Here is a 23796-nt window from a genome sequence, read left to right on the forward strand (position 1 = left end):
TAGAAAACATTTGTTCACAGTCTGTTTGACATGGTTGCTGCTTATTTGCTTATTTATTATTATTTACTGCCTAAAATCAACTACCCATGATGGTCTGAATCAAAGATTCTCAATGTTAATGTAATGTTATTATCATCAACAAGCCATTTCTAAATGTGTGCCAGCAGCATGTGCAGGAACTGTTTCACCACATTTCTGTCTAGGATTCTCATTGAATGATTTCTCGTTCTGTAGTCAACAGATGAACACGAGACGGAGACGGGAATGAAATCAAAGGAAGCGAGGAAGTACATCTTCAGCTGTTTGGATGACATAGCGCACGTATGTTTAGCTCTTTGGACTGAAATGTACACGGCAGGACTTTCTGTTAGGTCATAAGAAGAAAATGACTGAAATCATTTTGAAGAAAACTCTTTCCCCTTCTGAAATTCCAAGCTTAAGGTTTATAACGTAAGCTTCCAATGAACTTCCTCAGAACTGGCAAATTCCCCTGTTTTCTCTCAGTACTTTTTTAATTTTTTTTTTTTTTTTTTTTTTTAGATTGTAGGAAATTCATATACAATTTGTCATAAATTACCATAATTTTTTTTCCATGTCACAAAATTTATTGTAATGTTTTATTCTTATTAGAGATTCACCAGCAATTGTCCAAAATGGTTTTGCCGTAAATCCATGACTGGCTGGTCGGAAATTGAAAAATTTGATCCTAGTTGGATCTGTGTGTGTCTCGTATCCATGATGCTAAGTTGGTTAAAAGGAAGTCAGAGAAATTAAATTTGTATTTTCTGACATGTTGAGTGTGTCTGCCCTTCATTCATGCTATGAGAGGGCAAACTTTCAGCAAATAGCAGGAAAGCTGAACGGACTGCAGCAAATCGGAGTCCTCTGATCCCTTTGAGCTTGCTACCTCTTTTCTGCAAATTTGGATCTTGTAATATTGGCAGCTTTAAAAAAATGTTATGGCTACAACAAGGTTTATGTTCTCTTGGGAGAGCACACAGACTATGAGTTTTGACGCCAGTTGTGCTAACTGCACATTTTGCTTAAAAAAAAAAAAAAAAAGCAACCCTTTGTATTACAGGTGAACTTGATGATGAATCTGGAAGGTTGTGACTTGTTAGCGGAGAAGGCTGACCGGCGGGAGTTCGTGGGCCTGCTCAAAAAGATGTTGCTGATCGATGCAGAAGAGAGGATCGCCCCTGCTGAAGCGCTCATTCACCCATTTGTGACGATGCAGCACCTGCTCGACTTCCCCCACAGCAACCAGTGAGTCAGCTGGGCCTCACGTTTTAAGACATTCTGCAAATTATTATGATTGTTTCACATACCGCTTTCCTGTCCGTAGTGTGAAGTCGTGTTTCCACATCATGGACGTTTGTTGGACCCGTCCCACTGGGTATGAGGCTGCCAACAGAAATACAGGTCCTTTCGTTAGACCTGTAACTACAACCACTGCTGCCTCAACCAACCTCCCCTTCAGTAAGATCCCAGCTGTTCACACTCAAGTAAGTTGTCCAGAGTGTTTTAGTAGCAACTTCCACTTCTGTGCATGTGCATTTGTGTTTTACAAACCCTCGCAAGAATAATTATTAGATCAGCCAACAAATATGCATGTTCTCAGAAGATTAATAATGTCTTTTGGTAGATAACAAATGAGTAAAAAACAATTCTTGGAAACAGAATGACGGAATAGCAAATGCTGCACGTTCCTGACATCCAATGTTCTGTTCCTTTCATTTGTTCCAACAGAGACTGATTTCTTGCTTTTATTACCCATTTTGTATGCCGTCTTGCCTGTCTTATTGCGTCCTAGCACTGCTGTCATGGCAACAAAATCACGTCATGTTTCTGAGGTCATGGCAACAGTACAAATCACTGTTGTTGCCGAGAAGAAAAGATGAGACAAGGCCCCCCAACCTATTTTGTTTTGGATTTTTATAGTGCTAAACGTCTCAACAGCTCTACCTAAAAGCAATCATGCTGAGTTTAAAAACTAGAAAGATACAAATATTTACATATAAATGTTTGCGGGCAGCTAGAAATATTAGAAGTTTCATGTTGCTTTCCACATGCATAACTAAATAGGTTTGATCACTTCCAATTTTAAGCAGTATCTAATACTGCTGAGAAGGCGTTTATAGGAGAAGGTCGTAACTGATTTGGTCTAACCCATATGAAAGCCTGCTTTGTGTTCACCATCATGTGTATGGGGGGCTTGGCTACACGCAGTAGCAGTAGCAGAACAATATAGCCCTAGTTCTCGTTATCCTTTAAATGTGATTATACCCAGGCACGAGAGCAGGGTTAGCAGAGAAGCAAAAGCAAATGTTCCACTATTTAAAGGGTCTGACCTGTTTCCGCTCGGCATTGTTAGCTCTCCTGGTAAGTATCCAGATTCAACAAACAAGGCTGACCTCGGCAGGCCAGCCTGGATAAATCAATCCCAAAAGAAGTCATTTTTATGAGCCTGGACATGCGATGATAGTAGCAAAGCCTTAACTTGATAACTTTATCCTAAAGAAGTGGACTCTGGGTATGTTTTTTGTCTGAATTTTAAATTTGTCAGAACAGTGACTTTGTTGTCAGCATATATTCAAAGTCCAACACATTCTCCTCAATTCTGTCCAACTGAAAATCAAACTGTTCATAGAGCTGTCGCCACCTACTGGCAGAATAAAATATTTATGTTGCTTTTATCCTTTTCTTAGGGTTTAGTTCCATCTGCGCCGTCAGTAATGCACCATGGGATACCGCTGCAGACTGGTGGTGGTCAGTTTGGATGCAATGATTCGTTTCAACAAGCTCTTATTCTGTGTCCCCCGACAATACCAGGTACACCTGCGACTGTCGGTCTTGATTTCACTTTTATAACTTGTGTTTTTTTTGGTAAATATCTAAAGGTCAAATATCCTGTTAATTGCATCTTCAGGTATCCCCACTAATACTGCTAAACCAGCTGGCTACTCTGTCCGAATGGAGGCCTCTGTACCTCTGGTCACTCAAACAACATCAATCCAGCCGTTGCAGATCAGACCTGGAGTCATCACTCAGGTAGGGGGTGGATACGGATTACACTAATAACTTAAAGTATTCATACCCTGTAAACTTTTCTTTTAACATTTGTTTCATTGCATCACAAACCAAAACGTTTCAGCTGTTTTATTTTCTGGTGTGTAGCAATGTAAAATGGTGCATAAGTGTAAAGTGGAAGGAGAGGATACATAGTTGTAATTTATTTATTTTTTCACAAATAAAATGGGAAAGGTGTGCCATGCATATATATTCAACTTCCCTGATTCAAAGTGTTATGAAAATATAATTTGCTCTCACATTTTGAGACTGAATTAATGCCCACTCTTTGCAAGCCTTCTCAAATTCTCACATTTTGGTCTCAGTCTAGTCTAGACTGACCCATTCTAGCACATGAAAATACCTTGATCTAAACCGTTCCATTGTAACTCTGGCTGTATATCTAGAGTCATTGCCCTTCTGGAAGGTTAACTTTGACCCTACTTTCAAGTCTTTTGTGGCCACTAATAGTCTGAAGAAAAACATCCCAACATCATAATTCTGCCACTCCCACATTTCATTGTTGGGATGGTGTGTTCACAGTGATGTGCTGTGCTACTTTTGCTCCATGTGTAGCATTTTGGTCTAATCTGACAAAAAAAAAAAAATTGTATCACATGTTTGCTGTGTCCCCTACACAAGATGTGACACTTCTCTGTAATGCTCTCTAACAAGTGCCCGTAGCCAACAGAGAACAGCTGCATTTATACTTAGATTATCTTTCACACAGGCTCTATTTTTGCAAATAAGTGACTTCTGAAGGAGGTTGTTTTGCACTGGATTTTATTTAGAGGTATTCAATTAAAAGAGGCTGAACTCATGTGCACATCGCACACTCAGACATTTACCTGCAAAAGTTTTGAAAATCTTGCATATTGTTTTCTTCCTTTTCCCATCTCTGTGCTGCTTTGTGTTGCTCTGTCACATAAAATTTTCATAAAAATATTAAGCTGTTTGGTTGTGATCTGACAACATGTTAAAATGCTGTGAATATATTCCCAAGACACTAGTATTTAGGCTGAGAGACTGAGGTAAAGTGTATCCCTAATTGAAGTAGGTCAAACATTCAGTTGCTATTTTCCGACACACTGACAGGCCTGGTCGAGCCGTGCCCAGCAGATCTTGGTGCCCACTTGGCAGCAGGTTACGTCTGTCCCCCCACCATCAACCACACTGGCTTCTGACACTGTGACTGGCACACAGAGATTAAGTGACTGGGGGTGAGAAATCTTTCTACTTTAGTATTACATATCCTTGATGTAACATACTTTCATTGTAAAGCCTTATGTGTATAGCTTTTTATTTGATGTATTTTTTATTTTTTTTTTTACTTTGGTTGCCATACTTAAGGAATGGATGTAGTAGGCTGAAGCTGTATTGTTTCCTCCTCTTGATGTTAATGATGCCTGACTCAAAGCTGACCTTTGACATTCAGAATTTGTGCTGAAAGCTTTCGGCTTTTATTTTCTTATTGCAGGAAAGTGCGTCCCCATGGTAACCATTTCAGCTCCATGATTGCACACCCTCAGCCATTCCTAACCAACCAAATGACCATGTCCACCCACCAGCCAGTCAACATAGGCATCGCACATGTGGTGTGGCCACAGCCAGCGGCAAACAAGCGAGCAAAGCCTTGTGTGAACAGGTACTTCACATGGAATTCATCCTTAAGAAAGACATGAAAACATGCACCTATGGGAACTGACAACCTTTTTTCTATTCGTTGTGCAGGGGCAGCAACACCTCCCAAAACACAAACATCCAAAATGTGGCATGCCAGTCCCCAAAAATGGCCGACACAGCAAAGAATGTGGAGGAAATTGAGGAGGAGGGAGCCAGATGTCAAGAAGAAGGGCGCGCCCTAGGAGAGGGGCGAGCGGAGGATCAGGTCGAGGAGGACGATGAGGAGAGCTGCTGTAAAGTGGAGCCAGACTGCGAGGAGCTCTCGGTTTCGCAGGAACAGCGGCAGGAAATGTTGATCTCTGGCCTTGCCAGTCCAACTGTTAGTGTCATCAGTATCAGCAGCGATGAAGAGGAGGATGCACAAAGACACTCAATGGGGGAGTAAGTACTGAGCATCAGGCTCAGTTTTCTGTTTCTCGTTCTAAAGGCTTTTGCATCTTATTTTTACTCTGCTTACCAACACAGGTGTAAGGGCAGTGCAGATTGTGAAGCATGTCAGAGCACCATCAGTATGGAGAGAGTATGTTCTCTTAGCAGTCCAGACAGCACGCTCAGCACCAGCTCTTCAGCTTCAGCCCAGTCCAACAACTCCCCATGCAAACAACCCAATAGGTAAAGCTCTACTTTTGGTCACGTTTTTACATCCAGGGCATTTAGACATTTTGAATTCAACAGAAACAGCTGATTTACCAACCTTTTCCAGCATGTCAGATGACGAACAGGAGAGCGGTTGTGACACGGTGGAGAGCTCGCCTGCCTCGCACAACTCCGGCCACAGCAGCAGTCCCTTTACCGAGCGCCGCTACATCGCCGACAGCAACCAGAACTGTGAGCCGCGTGTGGCATGCATTGCCCCTGAAACTGAGCCCAGCAAGCCTACAGTACGCACTGTTGTGGTGCCTCCAATGCGGGTGCAGAACAATAACAACAACTGTTCTATCAGCGAAACACCTGGAAACACAGGTAAATCTTGAAGTCTAAGGTTTTTATAACAGAAATGCATTTAAATGTTTGTTTCCTTAAAGGACATATATCATTATTTTTGCGCCTAACCATTGACTACCATTGTTACTCTTAACCCCAAGGCCATCAGCCCTCCTGTTTCTCCTGACAACAGAGACTTGCAGTGATTGAGCAAGTCTCACTTTTTCTCCACATAATCTGCCCGTGTTTTAGTCATGAGGGTTTTTCTCCACTACAGTGATGAAGCTGACAAAACGTCATTCCTCTCCATCAGAGCTCTCAAGAGCTCTTTATAACTGTATGTAGCTAGTCAAAATACTCGAAGATATCTAATGTCAAATGTTATCCTTCCTTTGACTCAGGCACAGTAGAAAAAAATGTGCTGCTTCAGCAAATATTCAATGAATAACATTTTTTTTTGCCATGATAAACTTATAGTTCACAAACAAAAGTTCAGGTGTTTTTGGTCATTTGGATGTTGACCACTTGAATTATCAGTCATACACTTAAACTGTTATGTCTGCGTCCCTCAGTTTTGGTTTCTTTCTTCTATTAATTTAAGATTTCAGTTGTTTTATAGTCTTGGAACAAATTGTTTGAAACAGACTGGTTTTGGCTGAGTGAAGAGAACTCCATCCCCCTGACCTTTGATTTCGTCCATGAAGTACACCCATGTTTCACTACATAGATGATTTCTATGGAAGAATTACTCACTACATTAATTTATCTGTTCTTTTACCTGGAAAACAATTTGTTCTGTGATTTCCGAGAGATGTACAGGCATTTTGGTTTGAAACAATATGTCAGGCTTCACGGATGCAAAGCCACAATCTTAACAGGGCATGACTCAAAAGCTTCCTCTTGTTTATGAAGAACGTGTTTGAATACCTAAAGGTTGATTTTATTTATTTGTGTTTCAAACTAACATTTCTGGCACTAAAATATGTTACATGTCCTTTAAATTTGAATTTATCCATTGTTGTGGAATAGGAGTCAGGTACAATTTCCAAAATTGTCTGAAGGAATCAGTGTGGTTTGATGGAAACTTATTTTCCCTCTAATATAAATTACAGCTTGCAATAACTGAAATAATGGGACATCTTTCCATCTTGTTGCTATGTTGTTTTTGATGGTATTATCCACTCAGACAGCTACCAAGTGCTTAAGTACGTTATGCGAGGTCAAAGGTCTGGTCAACAGTGCTGCTGTCTGCTCCACAGGTCAGATGGCCTGGGATTATGCTGTGTTAGTAGGCCACAGAGGTTCTCACAGGTGATTATGGGTTAACTGCTGTGACGAATCTGCTCTGATTTCTGATGTGAACACTTGCATGATGACTGCATTTCTCTAAATCTGAGATCTGCTGAAACTGTGTGGATCTGCACTTCTCAAATCTGCGTAGTACATGTGTAATAACCAGCAAATTTTCAATGCTCTGAAAAAAATTAGGTAAAAGTTTACTATTTTCTTGCTATTTTAAAAAAACTAATGTTTGAAGTGTAGCTTTTATGCTGCTACGCATTATCTCTGTGGGCTTTGTAACTGCTGTGAAGAGTAATTTAAGTATGACTTTTTTCTGAGTTTAGAAAGTGAAGTGTTTGGCTTTAAATCCTAAAAGAAAGTCATATAGACTCATTTTGCTTTTGTGTCAATGGCGTATCTCTCCCCTGCCTTTAAACTACTACAAATGAAGCCCAACATAAAAGGGCAGATCTCTCTATTTTAGTCCTGAAAGATTTATTTATAGCAAACAATCTGACCCTCAACATAAGCTTTATGATCAAGCTTAGTTAGAAACCTCTCCTCTTCTTCAAAAATACTTCTATTTATACTCATCTATGCTTTAAGCTTTGGAACTGATCCCACCCAGCTGAAATCTCAGATAAGCCCACAGAGCTGCAAATGTTTCCAAGTGGGTACCGAGATATGCTGTGCATTTGCAGTTGTTGCAGTTGGATACATGCTCCAACTCAAGTCCTGTTTGCTTGTTATATCCTTTCTGACACCAAGACCTGAGCACCAGTATTTCTGTATTCACGTGTTATCCCCTATCTCTGTCTCTCTCTCTCTCTGTCTCCTGTTACATGACCTCTCTCGGTTTTAGAGTCTTCGTGCCACTCCAAAGGGCGAGGCATTCCTGGGCGACAGCATCACCACTTGACACCGCTCCTCAACAGGCCTCAGAAAATCGGCCCTGTGTTCCAGCCCCAGCAACAGCAGCCTATAGGCTTTGGGCAGGTGAGGAAATTCACAAAGAAAATCAGTATTTAAAAGGAGAGTAATGGTTGCGCTTCTACACTGTTAAAGGGTTATTAAATGCAGAAAACAGTTGCACTTCATCAGTCGAGCTTAATTTTGCAGCATTGGCATCGGTCTGATGAGAGCTAATTAGATTTTATTGAGTGCAGTTTTGTTATGATGAGCTTAGTATCTCTTGGTAGAAAGACATGTTTCACCTTCTTAAATAGATCAATGACAGGAGTGCACATACTCTAGCTCGCAGAAAGCTGCTGTACTTCCTTGCAAATGTAGTGCTGATTTTTGCTTGTCATCTTTTTCTTTTTATACCACTGCCAGTTTAGGGTATTAACATTTAGCATCTGTGTATTTTGAGGGGAGGCATTGAATCTGACAAGAAGCTGGCAGTTTGTTACGAAGGGTGACTTCTGAAGATACTTGGGTGGTTGTGACTGCATGTGGGCAATCAAGAGCCGTAAGGAAAACATTTGAATCGCAAATGTTGTCTTTTTGTGCCAGTGCGTGTGATTAGTTTTCAACTTCATGTTATCAATGGAACTTTATTCACTCCACTATCTGTTCTGATGTACACACTCCTAATTATTGAACAGTTCCACTGTATAGTACTGTGTCTTGCTTGTTTTAAGTGTAAAAATCAGACGATGTTTGCCATGATCTGCGATTGTAAAATCAAAAACTGAGTAAAATAGGAAATGTTGTTTTCTATGTATTAAATGAATCAAAATGAACAACTCTCAACTAAAACAAACTTTTTAAACAGATTTATTGCATTGTAACTTTTTTTGACTTGAGCAAAGACTGAAACTGAAATTCTGGATCAGTGTGAGAAGCCTGTAAAGTAAACCATTATGATGATGGCTCCATACTTAAAGTAGTAAACATCCACAAAAATCTCAATCAATCAATTAAACTTTATAACAGACTCTTCTGCACAATAACACGCAAAATATATAATAGAATCTAAGAACACACGTACAAAAACACATGCAAAACATAATTTAAATTGATCAATTTAAAAACAAACAGTGCATCCTGAAACTGAATGAAAGGAATCAGTGCATTTTTTGATCACTACAACGATATTGTTTGCAGGACAGATCAAAGGTTTTATGAAGTTTACATTGTTGGGAGTGTTTTAAACGTGCAAGCACAAAGCAGCTTTAGTGGAACTGAACAGAAGCTACAGCAATCTTTCTAAATATCATCACCATTTATTTTATCATTAAAATGATAACAGGAACATTTGTCCTGCTGGGTTCTGCAAATGGCAGTCCCAGTTAATTTAGTCTTTTTTTATACCAGCACTTCTCGTATTGAAAACTAGCACTGTCGCCTGCATAAATAATAAATAGAAGCCAAGATTATGTGCAATAAACTACAGATATGTTCTTCTCTCCCTCAGGTCCAGCATTTCACTTCATGCCACCAAGAATGGAACGGGAACTTTGCCAACCGGCGACCACAGGCGTACATCCCTCCCACCATGCATGGGCACACCTTCACACTTTCCCACAGCAGTCCAAACCACACAACAGGCGCCCACCCCCACCTTGGGGGCCACCCGCATTCTCAGCCTACCCTGTTGTCGTACCCTCCGTCTGGCCCTCTGGTTACAGCGGCCCCCGTGGCCCACCTGCTGGCTTCCCCTGGCACCTCCCGCCCCGTCCTCCAGCCCACGTATGGCATATCCCACCCGGCAGGCATTGTGCACCAAGTGGCAGTGGGTATCAACCCCCGGCTGCTCCCCTCCCCCACCTTGCATCCACAGAGCCAGTTCAAGCCCCTTTTCCCCCCGCACTCTTACATCGCCTCGCCTGCTTATGGCAGTTTCCCCCTCAGCCCCACCAAACTAAACCAGTACCCCTACATCTGAGTGTGGCTCTGGTACCTTTCCTACCACCTGGGGGCTAAGCAGGGCAGCATCCCATCCTAAACCACAAACAACATGGTTTTCATTTCTAATAAAAAAACCATGGCACAACCACAGAGAAAACAAGCTATTTTTTGAATCATGTCGACTTGGTTGTAATTGAACTTTTAAGCTTTAAAAAAAGAAGAAGAAAAAAAAAGAGTTCCAACGGTGGAGATGATCTGGCAAAAATTAAGAAGGAAATAATGTATGAATGATTGAATGATAGAATGAATGAGTAGTTAAACTCACACTTAATGTGTTTTGCACATTTGATATATCTTTGCATTGGATCTTCTACGAATACTCCTCAAGACAGATGAATAATTGGGGTGTTGTTGAATAGTTAGAAAACCCCCCGGTCCCAGCTATTTTTCTACATTGCCTTCTTATGTGTGCAAGACACATCCATATTTGTAAAGCCATCCCAGTCTCTAGCTCTAGATCGACAGATGCACATGTTGTCCACGGTGTATGTTGTACTGCGTTTGAAGTATTTGTACCTTTTCGGTGTCTTTTGATGTTCGCAATGTCAAGTCAATTATCCGATTTAAATAGGGTTGTTCATCACGCTGCATGTGGTCTTGCATGAGCAAAAATGTAAACGGAAAGATGCATAGACGTTGCTCTTATTATTTGTGTCACAAGACTCGCTGCATTGTATAACTGTCCCCAGCCATAGTGCCTTACATATTTGAGGTTGTTAATGTTACTACTTATATATGACTATATTCATGAATATTAATGTACTGGACTGCAGCACTTGAAATTCCAATCAGTCGATGCATCCTATGTGTGAGTATATATATGCACATGTGTATATGTTCCATGCATAGCCTGCATGGATGTGATGTATCGCGGACAGCGGTGCTTATTTTTCGGAGTCTTTGTATATTTCAGTGTGTAGTGAGTTCCTTTTCTGTTCTTTCAAGAAGAACGGCATGCTTTGCTGTTGCGAATGCCTGCTGTTTCCTTAAACACGTTTGTTTTTTGTTTTTTTTGTCCTCTGTTTCCGAATGAACTAGTGTACAAAGTGCAAGTACTGGATATTGCTTAACATTTGATAATCACTTTCTATTTAGTGAAACTCTTACTACTAACAGTATTTGTACTGTTTAAAAACGGCAATACAATCTAAATAGTTGTCTGTTATATATTTCTTTGCTTTTTTGTCTTTCTAATTTTATTTGGAGTGTTTTCACTTTGTTTTTAGATGTTTAGAAGTGTGACGGGCATGGCTTTGATTAGGTAAGATTTTAAAAAAAAAATGCAAATTTGTTTTACGGTATGGAATATTCTTAGCCTGAGCAAACCATGCAGTATTTGATATACACACATATATGACATATATTATAGAGCTAGAATATTTAGTACAGATGCTTGTTAAGGTGTGAGGTAATTGTGTGCAATTCTCTCGTTTATGCATGTGTGACAAAGTTAACTTTTCCCCTTTACATTGATACCATTTGTTAAAGGCTTAATGCTTATCAGTGTCAACTACGTATTTTATACATTCCGTCAGGGAGAAAATATATATATATATATATATATATATATATATATATATATATATATTTATAAAGTGCTGTGTTTTTATTTTCTTTATTCATTTAGAGTGGTCCTCAAAAAATGCACACACCTCTGTTCAAATGGCAGATTTTGTGATGTGCAAAAATAAGTGTATGATGAATTATGATGAACAACTGCCCTAAACGTGTATCATCTTTAATGACAAAGTGGAAAAAATGTGAAAGCTAAAAACCTCTTGTAACTTGATTGCATATCTCTAATTGATTCATTTTGTTGAAGCACCTTGTCAGTCATTTTCAGTCTTCCTAAGTTTACTCAAGTGAGTTGGACAAACCAGAAATGAAATTCAGCTGCCTTGTAGGATTTTACCTTTGTTTGGTCATTTACATCCAATAGGTAAATCCCTAATTTGCAGACAAGTTACCTGGAAAGAACATTTATCTACCAGGATATCAGATCACCATAGTGGAGGTGTTCACTGATGGTTGGAGAATAAATAGGGCAATAAGGACTTTACATAAACTGAAGTTTTTATCAAAACTAATGAAAAGAAGAAACTGAAACTGGACACAGAGTCTGTCAAGAGACTAACAACACTAAAGGAGCTGCAGGAATTGTCAAAAATAGTGGCTGCATTTCTTGTCACAGAATCAATTAGTCTGATGAAACTATATTTCCACTTTTCTTCTGTGACTCCAAATGTCATGTTCAACATATCAAAGAGATCAAAAGAACATTGTACCAACAGTGAAAGATGGCGGCGGCGGCATCATACTGTAGGGTTTCCTCTTAAATGGAACTGATGTGTAGAAGTTGATAAAACTATAAATAGTAAAAAAATCCCTAAATGTTCATCCAGAAAGTTGAAGATGAAGACTGAGTTTGTTTTTCAGCACCATAGTGAACGTTAGCATGCACCCTAATCAACAAAAAAATGACTTCACCGTAACAAAAAGAAAATCTGAAAGGCTTAGTCTGGAAGTTAAATTTGACAAAAAATCTGTGGGGGTTAATCTGAGGGAAGACGGATGGGGATAAGAGATGTTTTCATAATCTGACAAGTTTAGCTTGCTATCGTGGGCATAGATTAGTCAAGACGTGGCATACTGATGGACTGAGGGAGACTGAATACTGACATTGAATCCAAAGATGTTTCCACAACGTATTCTTTTAAGGGTGTGGATATTTTGGCAGGCAGGTTGTCTTTTAGTTAAATTTTACTCAACCCAGACCTTTTAACATGGGTGTGTTCTCTTTTGGGAGCCAATGTTTTAATTTGTTGTGTGTATTTATTTTTTTTTTCCCTTTTCTTCTGTCTTTTGTTTTTCAAATGACGTTGCTTGTGCAGCACCAAAGACTGTAATTCATATATTGAGCAAGGTAGCTATTCTGTTTGCAGAGACCTCAGTTATACTGTAGTTGTAGAATGAGGTTTTGTTCAAAGAAAAAAAAAAGTTATATTTAAAAAGAAAAAACCGAAAAAAACAGCTGATGTTTTGTCTAGCTTATTGGGCAATTAACAAGTCGTATCATTTCTTTCTTGAATGTATCATAGATAAGCTGCTATATGATGATTGCCACTTCAATAGCTGTGAAATTAGGTGATTTCTCTCTGAGTTTAAACCTAGCGTTTTGTATAGGTCCCTAATTATCTGAAATAGAAGTGGTTTTGATTTCTGTGTTTGCATTCATTTTCGGAGTGTCACTGTAACTACTGTATTTGCTGATGATGATCATTAGTTGGATTTGTTGTTCCTCGGGGTGCGTGTTTTTTCAGCATCAGTATTTTATCCTTATTAACCTCTTGGGCTCGTCACTGCATATAAATGATGTATCGATGTAACTTAAGTTTTCTATGTTTTCATATCGATGTTTTGTACACATCTGAAGCTGTAGCTTGCAGGATTGATTTAACTTTCTCATTGCACGAACACCGTGTATTACCAGTACTCTTTTTCTGAGTCATGGGAGCACTGTGAGATGCCAGAAAACAAACAACACCAAAAAAAAACAAACTACGAGTCCAGTGTGCCCCTTTCATACTTGTCGTGAAGCACTTACAGCTAGTGAGGCTTGGAAATGTTTGATTAAAGTAAGAAACATAAATGTACCCCCAATGCTTTTGCTCCAAAACAATTTTCACAACTTGTTTTATGTCAAAAATGATTACAAGTATTTATTGCAACCTTTTGTATCTGTTCAATGTTCTATCTGCTTAGAATATCAGTTGGATATTCTAACCTGCCTTGCGTTTAGATCGCTCTCCCCTTTATGAGTGACTCATATCAAAGTGTTTTTGTCAGTGCGAGGCGGTGGCCGTTGTTATGTGTCCTTTACTGAAACTGCGACAGTGTAAGCAGCACTGTGTATGTGCCTTGAGATCCAGAAAAGCGAACGAACGAAGAAGGCAGAGAATCCAACCCCACAATCATGTAGAAAGTCTCTTAGCGGCCGCTCTACCAAAGGGAGAGGGGAAACAAATTCAAAAGTACGACTTTGTCATAGAGTCATGCCAGAGAATGTGATCCGCTCCTCTCTCAGATAGTCCACAAAAAAGCCTCTGTGTGACAACAGGCTGATAAAATAACCCACAGTTAGACTGAATGATATGATGCATGGTGGTCTTCAGATAGTCACTCTGGCTGAACAGCAGATGCAATACTTTCCATTGTGCGGTCGTTGCACCACAAAGTGTTCTTAGATAATCTCCACGCTTTACGTTACCTTGCATGAACACATGCACACTTCGCTTCACTTTTGTCTTCTGTCATGCAGATTGAGGCTAAGTTGGAGCAACTAGAGCACAGCTGACAACACTGGTCTTTTAAAATCAAAGAAGCTAAAGTGTTTTTGTTTGGTTTTTTTTCGTCTGGTTGTTGATTTCGTGCTCCAGGTGGAAACTGCCCTCTACATTCAAACAACGACCCTGATGCATCTTTGTGTTTTTAGAGATTTTTTTTTTTCTTAGCCGTTTGTTTTACTGATCACATTCAAATGTCACTTTGGGAAAGAAATCTTGTGATGATGAGGCATGAACTAGATACATTAGTGCTTGAGATAGGTCCCCAATAATAAGCATGTGAAATGTAATCTGTGTTTTGACTCCTTCAAAGCTTATTCACCAGCAACACGCCTGCATCAACTCTCCCGTATTTGTCACACAAAACAATGGATGCAAGAGGAGAGAAATCTTTACACTCTTTTCCATTTTATTTTAATTGATTGAAATCTTTGTTCATGGATTTTGGAGGCTTGTGGTCACGTTTAGCAGATAAAACAGCTATCTGTAAAATGTCCAGTTGTTGAAATTACTGATTTTGGTAATGACATTATTGTCCTTTAGAACTTTTTCTTCAGGGTCTCTTATTGATCTAAATGTGCTACTATGTAACTCTTTGATTTGATTGAACAAGGATTGTTTTTCTCAAGTTCTTCTTTTCAGTCTTCTGGTCATCTCTCTCAATTTCAGAGTTAATTCACACTGCAAGTTATGGAATCACCTGTTTAGATTGCTCTTTAATTAGACTTTATTATGAAATCTGAACTGTTACTGTTTTAATACCTGTAGATTTTTTGTGGCTTTGTTTTTATGTTTTGTTTGCTTTTTTTCTTTTATTTTTTGATTTTGTGCTACACTAGTTTGCCATGTAGCAATTGCACTGTGCAATATTTACAGTATGAGGACTGGGAAAACTAACTCTATGGATGTGATGTCTCTTATACAGTTTGCGATAGTGTTTCCTCTAGTTCTCAGTGATTTAGGTGTGACCAAGCCTTCTCTACTTTGTCACATTAAGCGGGTTTTCCAGGTGACTCTTTTGGTGAGTGTCAAAATAAGACTTTATGGTGTATTATTGTTAAAATTCACTTTGAATTAAAAAAAATCTATTGATTCAGCCCTTTCTGTGTCCTGACTCTTCCTCCATCACCCACTTTCATGGTCAGTTTATTTTACTAGGGCAAGGAGCACAAAAGTTGACAAGACAAATTATATAATTGTTTATAGTTTTGAATTGTTTTTGTATGACAGAGCAATTATCTAAATATCATTATTTATACATTTAGTTTAGAAAAATATTCATGGATGTGTATTTAGTACTAAACTTTCAATAATGAAAATACCATTTATAAAGCACATTTATAAAATTAAATTAGAATTTAATTTCGTTTTTGGGAGGTTTTAATACACTCAAATTATGTTTTGGTCACTATTTGCATACATGTTTATATTATTGTATTTTAATAATATTGAGATAAATTACTTTTTAAACACAAAGTTAGTAATATTTGCAGTGTTAATGTTATGCTAGTTTTAAGATAATGTTAGAAATTATGGAATTAAATAGATCAGAAGACCATTAATGTTTATTGTGTGTCCCTATCCATGGGCATGTGTTAATAATTAAATAACATTTGAATATTATACAATAAGTTTTATAATATGTTCATATACAATTGTAAATAAAGTTAACTAAATAAGTCTTAGTAGTAATATTTATAGTGTTAGAATCTGAAAAAATACGTATTCCATAAGTTTCTATGTGTTGCTGTGAATTAGAAGTGTGTCATCAACTTGTGTCTTTTGAGTCAAGGGTGCCATCTTGTGGAGTTAAAACGGTACAACAACCACGGCTGTAAATGCCTTCTCTCATTATGCCAACAACAAGCCTGATGAGGTTGACAGTAGCTAAACTTTGAAATGACATTCATAGTAGAAGTGTGGCTTTTGTGTGTGTGGCTTACTTCATAGATGAAAGAGGCCAGTAGTTCAAAACAAAAAATGGCCAGTTTGATCCAAACACAGCCAGCAGAGGGCGCCCTGCAGACAGGTCAGCTTTGACTTTCTATACAGATGCTATTTTGTTTCAGCCTGGCCAGAGGAGTACAAGACCTAAATGAGCCACCCACTCGCCGAGCTCCGTGGAAATATGCTTACTTTGGTGGTGACTGAATGTCCTCTACACTCAACTCAGTGACCGTCATCCATCAGGAGCGGGTCTGAGAGAGCCACTTCACCTCCAGCGGCTAAATGTCAAACCTCTGGGCAAAGTGAGAGCGCCACTCTGCGCCACACGGTGATGATGGGTGGACCAAGCGCAGCGGAGCGATAAGGGCGCATTTCTTAATTTCCCTTCAACGTCGCGTTCCCCACTTCCCCTCGTCCTTCTATCCAGCCCTGGACACACGACGTGACCCAGTGACGGCCGTGTTTCCCCCCGTTCACACACGTGGATTGATCCAATGCATTATTTACGAGCGAAACTTCAGCAACTTGTCCACTGGATATGGCTCCCGGTGTGAGGAGTGATGGGCGGGCGGGTCATCCCGAAGTACCGGGAGCCTGCGGGGCAGACGCCTATGATGGATGCTCACCGCGCAGGAGGGAAGCCGGAGGAGACAGGGGGAGGAGGTGTTTGAGGAGCGGTTTGCGAGCCGGAGCAGCGGGGATGCTCTCATACTGCCTGCTGTCTTTGGCTCTGCTTTCACTCCTTGTCCGGTGCGCTGTGGCCGCAGAGGGTAAGCTCAACGCCGAGCAATGCGCTCCAAACACGCTGAGGCGCATGCTGATCTGTTGCACCAACGTCTTTCTGCATTAAACCTGCCCTGCATGTGGTATTTACTGTGAGCAGGATGAAAAAAAAAGAGCACACTGGGTGGAAAATGGAGCTTTTGTTTTACACAGGCAGCGTTTTGTAACCCACTGCAGGGTGCATGAATCCTGGGCTGTGCAGATGGAGCTGCGGCTGGATAAATAGCTTGATAAATCATTTTTTAAAAGGAAGGGGTAAAAAAAAAAAACTTCTATCATTTAACCATCTCAATGTGTTTTTCATATGCTGGAAGACGTTGCTGTTGACATAAGATTGACTGCTGTTATTGACTGACCTATTGGCTGGTAAAATATCTTAAGGACCCTGACATGTCAGTATTTCAGATTGTGGTGATTCTGGCTACCTCTCTCCTACACCTGCAGCCATTTAACTTCTTTGTCTCACTGATCTGATTGCACTGCACAGACCTAGACAAGCTGCACTCACAGCCATTTCATCATCATCCCTTTCCCTCAGTCCAACTTTACTACCTCATTGTACTTGAGTTGTTATCAGAGCAAATTGTTACAGTTCCATTTAAGTTGCATTTCCACTACAGGGGTTATTAAACAGTATCATTGTTTGTAGCGAGCTGCAGGGAGTTATTCTGGGAATGCAGTGCATTTACAGGGCAGTCTGTTTTCAGAGCATCTGGGACAGCACTAATGACACACATTCTCATGCCCATTGTGGGTCTGTTTGTCTCAGTGGGCACGCGAGGCAGCTGAGGTAAGTCACTTTGCTGCCGTTCTTCCTTCAACATTTTGAGCAAGTCTTTTCCTGTAAAGGACAGTTCCTCTCTGCAAGTGCACTAATTTGGCAGTATTCCACTTTGTTCGTGCAATTCTTTCTGCCACTTCAGCACAGATGGCCCTGAAGGTCTCTGTATGCATCCACAACTAAAAGGAGAACAAAACAAGATGCTCCTTTGCAGGTACTAAGCCAACAGTGGCGCTCTTACCCTTTTCCGGGCTGCAAACTGTGGTGTCGTGGCTGTAGTCTCACCTCTTGGTGATGCACTGCTACAGTAGCACAGTCTCCTCCTCCTTCTCCTCTTCCTCCCATCTCTTCCTCTTCTTCCTCTTTGCAGTCAGCACATCCATTCTTAAACATAAGTGCAGCAGCACCTGAGCTGCTAAATATTTGGTGATGGTACCACACAAGTCCTTTTAATAGTCCCCGAATCCAGATTCAAGAATGTAGAATAAGCGCTACATATAAACAAAGGTTCATTTAGATTTTCGGGACTGTGAAAAATAAAGTGGCTATTATATTAGACACAAAAACCTTTCCATTAGTCGAAAATTTGAATTAAATTTTGGCTCATTTGGGGTTTTTTGTTGTTGGTTTTTGTCCCACATGGATCTATAATAGGGGCATTGCCAAAGAGTGCTTACATATAGGTTACCTACTGATCTGCATATCAGTGTATGTGCACATTTGTAAGTCTGGCTGTGTAAAACCACAGTGAGTGGGTATAACTAGAAAAGTACTCCTCTTCCTAAGGCAGAGACTGACCCCCAACCTCTCACGCTTCTGTTATTGCACACCCGTCCCCACAATAATAATAATAATAATAATAATAATAATAATAAACACTCGCACACACATAACCTTCTTCCAAGATCTGAGGAAAAACATGAAGGTGGCAGTTTACACATGCCTCATCTAATCTGATAAAGCTTGAAGAGCCTCTCTGAAAGAACAGAATAAAACTGTTCAGCAAAGCAAAGCTTACTATTCACAAACGCATGGATACTTTAATGAATTTCTGGATTAGTTTTGGATCACTACAGGACTTTAATGACAGAGCCTTCCTAGTATTTCTCTAACTTGGCTTTAGGTTGCTCTTGGCAGCAATAAAAGCATCAGCAAGGTTTAGATATGTGTTTATAGGAATTATTGTCCCTTCTTCCAGGAAAGTATTTGTGAGGTCAGGCACTGATGTTGGATGAGAAGACCTGCCAACTTGATCCCAAAGGCGTAATGTTAGATTGAAATCAGGAGCCTGTGCACTTCAGACAAATATTTCACAACAGAGTTGCTGCTTGAAGTATTTCTGAACTGTGCTTTGTGTACTAGTTGACAGTTATGTTGAAAATAAAGGACCAGTCCGCAGACTATCCCCACAAAATCAAGATTATGAAATTGTTCAAATTGTGTTGGTGGTATACAGCAGCACGAAGAGTTCTTTTCACTAAAGGGCTTTGCTCAGCTCCCATACCATAATTTACTCTGCACCAACCATTATATATGATACTGCACATGCAGAGTGTACTCTGCATCCCTAGAGTCAGAGTCAAACATGAAGAAGCAGCATTCAGTTTTTATGCTCCTCTAATCTGGAACAAACTTCCAGAAAACTGCAACACAGCTGGAAAATTGAGTTCCTTCCCACAAAGGCCAAAACCTCTCTTGTTAAGAGTTGCCTGAGATTAATAGCTGGATTGTTTATTATTATATTTGATGATGATTATTCTTGATGATTTTTATGATGGCATTGACAAAATGTAATGTTTGTTCCATGGTTCATATGTTTTTGTCATGCAAAGCACTTTGTACTGCCTCGTTGCTGAAATGTGCTGCACAAATAACCTTGACTTGACTTAACTCTGTTGCAGTCAGACAAGTTGCAAGCTTCTTGCAACTGCTAAAACCAGACTCTGGATTGCCAGACAGAGTCATGATTAATCTCTACATAGAACACGTCTCCGCTGCTGCTCAAGAGTCCGGCAGTGGCAGCATGCTTTGCACCACTGCATCTGACACTTTGCATTTCACTTAGTGACGTAAGACTTGGATGCGGCTGCTCGGCCATAAAAACCCATTTCATTAAGTTTTCTCTGCTCTATTCCCAAATTAATCTGAAGGCCACATGGAGTTTGGATGATACTGACTATACAGACAGGTAGCAACTTCTGGATAGGATGTGCCTCATTATCCCATAACTTATGATTAAATGTGGCCCACCACTTTGTGTTTTATATATCCATTAACAACTAACTGTGGAATATTTAGTAGGAAGGAAATGTCACATTGAGACTTATTACACAGGTGGATTTCTCCGAGCCCCTGAAAAATATTAATTCACTGGAAAATATTTGTAGAAGCCGTCTGCATACTTAGGCAACTGATTTTATACCCATGTGGTCACTGAAGTGGTTGGAAATTATACATTCTATCATTTGGCGGGTGACCCAATATTTTTTGCATTATACTTGCACTTTCAACACCTTGAGACCTTCTTTGCATTGTTTATCAAACAAAAACACAATAAAAGTTTCACAGTTAAACCTAAACATGCGGTTTGCATCACATCATTTGTTTTGTGCAGCAAAAGAATGATTGCTGTTCCGGTTCTCAGTATGCTGAGAACCACAACAGAGTTTAAAAAATCTTGTATCAGAATTTTCTAAGGTCAAAGCAATTTTGGTACAATCACATTTTACCTTACCACTGTTTAGAGAACAATGCAATGTACAGAATCCTCCTATTATACTCACTCAAAACTAATTTGCAGCTTACACAGTTGTGCTAGACTCAAATGAGACTCAGTAATAGTTGGAGGAGCTGAACCAGAGGAAGCTATCAGTCCTCTGATGTCAGAGCAGAACCTTACAGTTACTTATGAGTGCTGACAACTTTGGAGGGGACTGACCTCATAGAGCTCTCGATTCAAAACGCTGTCCCTAAGCTGCTGCAAGTCATCACTTCCTGCCCAGAGATTTATTGAAATAGACCTAAGAGACGGCTGAAAACTGTTTTTTCATCAGACTGCACTTTTTACCTTTTTTTACTTGTGAATGCATTAGTTGACTTGTGACATGCTCTGTGGGTTTTCTCTGTTTACAGCCTCTTCTTGGCCTTTTTCATGTGTTTGTGAAGATAATTGATGTTGCTTTTTTCTACTCTTTTTCGGGCTTCCGAGAACATTTATGTTGAAGTAAAAAAAAAAAAATCATGTTTCAGTGTTTCTTTGGTGACCTGCTTGAAGATGTTTTAATGTTAGTTTTTGCTAGTCTTGCCTTATTGCAGTTGTACACTTAATGGCAGTTAATTATTCCATTTGTAAACCTGTAAGAGAGTCTTGAGATGTATGCGACGATTCTTTTCTATGCGTGTGATTTTCTTTTCCCCACAGGTTTGGGTTCAGCTGTTTCGGCGTCCACTGGAGGCTCAAACATTTGTCTTAGTGAAGACTTGTCAAGCTGAGAAGTTAATACAAACGCACAATCGGGATTTTCTCCCAAAAAAGATGTGTGCCTAAAACAGTTTTCTAAATGTGTAATTTCATTGTGGGATACATTTGTTTTGGTAGAAAAAAAAAATGCAGCTTCTATTTAGAAGCTGTGAAAGAACTTGAAAGCAAGAAAGGGAAACAGAAGAAACTGCATTGTTAGGTGATGAAAAATATATTAGTGTCGGCAATCATTCAGTGAGACTTAGACCATTTTTTGTCTGATCTGATTGTAAGTCACTCCTATGGTCTTTTGCTTTCTGACAGATTGTAAAAGTCAAAGACATTTTATGTACCTCACAGCTGTATAGAAAGCAAGCAGCAGGTCAATCTCACATTGACCTGCTGCTAAAGATAAAGATAGGAAAGGCTTCTAATTAGCATCGTGTACCATCTGCCTTGCATTAAGTTTGGTACAATCAGGGAATATTGCTATTGTGCGACGGGTTATCTCCATGTTTCCCTCTGTACCTTTGAGCCTCTGCGTTCTTTTGTTTCCCTGCGTTTCTCCGGCTGTTTGGCGGAGGCTGATGGCAGATGAAGGGCTTGGCTCTGCTGCTGCTTGAGAAAGGGCAGCAGGCTGGCTGATTTACTGGGACACGCTATATTGCAGGCTGCTCTGCACAGAGCTGTTGTTAATCACACAGCAGTACACAGAACCACTGCAAAAGATCCCAAACACCGATTGTGCAGGTTGCTTAAGAACATGATTAAAAAAAGAAAGTGTAATTAGGTTCCTACTTGTGGGTGAATAAATGACAACAAAATATTCAGTTGCAATGTCTATTCATTCAACAATCATCAATCATATCAGTTAAACCCTTGCATCAACACTGGCTTGTCTTGTTTCTCACAATCCTGAGCTTTGGTATTTTGGGGACTTAAAATTGTTCTAGAAATACTTCATTGGATTTTAGTCTAAGCTCTGACTGGGGCACATGAGGACATTCATACACCAAAGCAATACCTTTGTCATCTTGGCTGTGTGCTTAGAGTCAATGTCGTGTTGATGAGATGAGTCGTTGCCTTAGTCAGAGCTTTGGAGCACTGTGTGGTAAGAAGTCTTAAAAGGTCTCATTGAATCCAACTGTGCTCAAAGAAAAAAACAAAAAAACATCCCCACAGCATTATACCACCACCACCATTCATCCCAGTTGGGATGCTGTCCAGATATGCTTGTACTTCAGGCCAGAGGATTTTGTTTCTCCTAGTCTGACAGTCTCTAAAGTGTGTTTCTGGCCACTGTAATGTAAGGAGCTGATTGGTGGAGAGCATTAGCTAAGATTAACCTTCTTGATGAGTCTACCTCCACAAGGGAGCACTTGAAATCACCTTTAGTGATGGTTGTTTTCTTGCTCACCCCTCTGGTCACAGCCTACTTTCCATAATTGCTCAGTTTCTAGGGAGATTTCTGGTTCCAAATAATGGACTCCTCAGTTCTTTCCTAAAACATTTAGTGCTACTGAAATATTTCTTCTATCTTTCCTTAGATTTATGCTTTCAGAAAATCCAGACTGCGAACCTCTACTCTACTCACTGACATCATAAATCAGGGTCTCTCAGTGATACTTAATGAAGAGCAGAACAGCACAAATGACTTAACTTTATGCACAATAAGCGTATTAACTTTAGGACTACTATTTAATATAGCTTAAATTAATTTTATGTTCTTGTTTAGAACTTTCCTACTATGTTTAAATATAATTCCCATTAGTTTTCAAAACGCCCTTCTGACTCTTTGGTGGTTCATAGAACATTGAGTAAATTTCATCTCTGTACCTGAGAGAAAATACTAATCTAATACTTATATTAAAAAATGTAAATCAAAGGGTTCACCTCTAAGAAGAGTTCTTGATTGTTTAGCAATGTGCCTTCATTATAAAATCAGATGTTGCCGATAGAAAAAAATTAAAGCTCTCTTTCGCTTGATCAGACAAGATTTTGGATCTTTAGTGTCCAAAAACAAAAGAGACAAGTGGCTAGAGACATAGTCATTGAGCGCTTTTAATAGGAAGCTGTGCTCATTATAAATGGAAGCACTAAGTGTACTGAAAAGCTTTGCTTTGCATTTCAGCACAGGCGCCTCTGTGGACCGTGGCATTTAACCAAATCCCTTTGAACCACTGGAGGAGGGAATGTGAGATTAGAAAGACATACAAGCACATTCATCAGACATTCATTCAAAATGTTACAGATTAATAGCAGGCAAATGGGGGGGCGGCACCATGGATGTTTTGGGAGGAACTGGATCGTTATGTAAGTTGCTGGCGCAATGGGTAAAACTAATTTAAGTAAATTCCAAAACCATTGTAAAAAAAATTGTTTGAGTACAAGAAGGACAGCATATGTCCTGTCTAAAAGAAGTGTTTGATTGTAGCATTGTTAAAATTCTTTATTTGGAGTACAAGGGATGTTCATTGCAAATATCATCATTAACAATTGTGAGAACAGTGAATATCAGTACTGTGTCAAGGTACCAAACAACCCTGCTGTTTTGTTTGATCGTGTTTCTTATTATTAGTCTCCAGCAGAATTTATCTGCATAACATAAAGAG

The 23796-nt window shown here is 39.6% G+C and overlaps 2 protein-coding genes across 3 annotated transcripts in view; both read left to right on the plus strand.

Annotated features, from left to right (window-relative positions):
* hipk3b (homeodomain interacting protein kinase 3b) overlaps nucleotides 1–15310 on the plus strand; it is a 41502-nt gene extending 26192 nt beyond the window's left edge. Inside the window, exons 5-17 of one of the 2 annotated variants that reach the window (XM_028013978.1) lie at nucleotides 235–321; nucleotides 1082–1266; nucleotides 1346–1505; nucleotides 2709–2832; nucleotides 2930–3051; nucleotides 4165–4289; nucleotides 4547–4714; nucleotides 4801–5133; nucleotides 5218–5364; nucleotides 5456–5715; nucleotides 6936–6987; nucleotides 7820–7953; nucleotides 9377–15310. In XM_028013978.1, the coding sequence (XP_027869779.1) occupies nucleotides 235–321; nucleotides 1082–1266; nucleotides 1346–1505; nucleotides 2709–2832; nucleotides 2930–3051; nucleotides 4165–4289; nucleotides 4547–4714; nucleotides 4801–5133; nucleotides 5218–5364; nucleotides 5456–5715; nucleotides 6936–6987; nucleotides 7820–7953; nucleotides 9377–9885 (2406 nt within the window). In that variant the 3' untranslated portion in view covers nucleotides 9886–15310. The remainder of the gene's footprint in view (nucleotides 1–234; nucleotides 322–1081; nucleotides 1267–1345; nucleotides 1506–2708; nucleotides 2833–2929; nucleotides 3052–4164; nucleotides 4290–4546; nucleotides 4715–4800; nucleotides 5134–5217; nucleotides 5365–5455; nucleotides 5716–6935; nucleotides 6988–7819; nucleotides 7954–9376) is intronic. The other variant, XM_028013979.1, reaches the window with a different exon arrangement.
* A 948-nt stretch (nucleotides 15311–16258) lies between these two features.
* Nucleotides 16259–23796, plus strand: part of kiaa1549lb (KIAA1549-like b) — a 65323-nt gene continuing 57785 nt past the window's right edge. Inside the window, exon 1 of the mRNA XM_028015710.1 lies at nucleotides 16259–16930. Coding sequence (XP_027871511.1) covers nucleotides 16699–16930 — 232 coding nt within the window. The 5' untranslated portion in view covers nucleotides 16259–16698. The remainder of the gene's footprint in view (nucleotides 16931–23796) is intronic.

This window comes from Xiphophorus couchianus, chromosome 4 (assembly GCF_001444195.1).
Source record: "Xiphophorus couchianus chromosome 4, X_couchianus-1.0, whole genome shotgun sequence".
Taxonomy (NCBI): domain Eukaryota; kingdom Metazoa; phylum Chordata; class Actinopteri; order Cyprinodontiformes; family Poeciliidae; genus Xiphophorus; species Xiphophorus couchianus.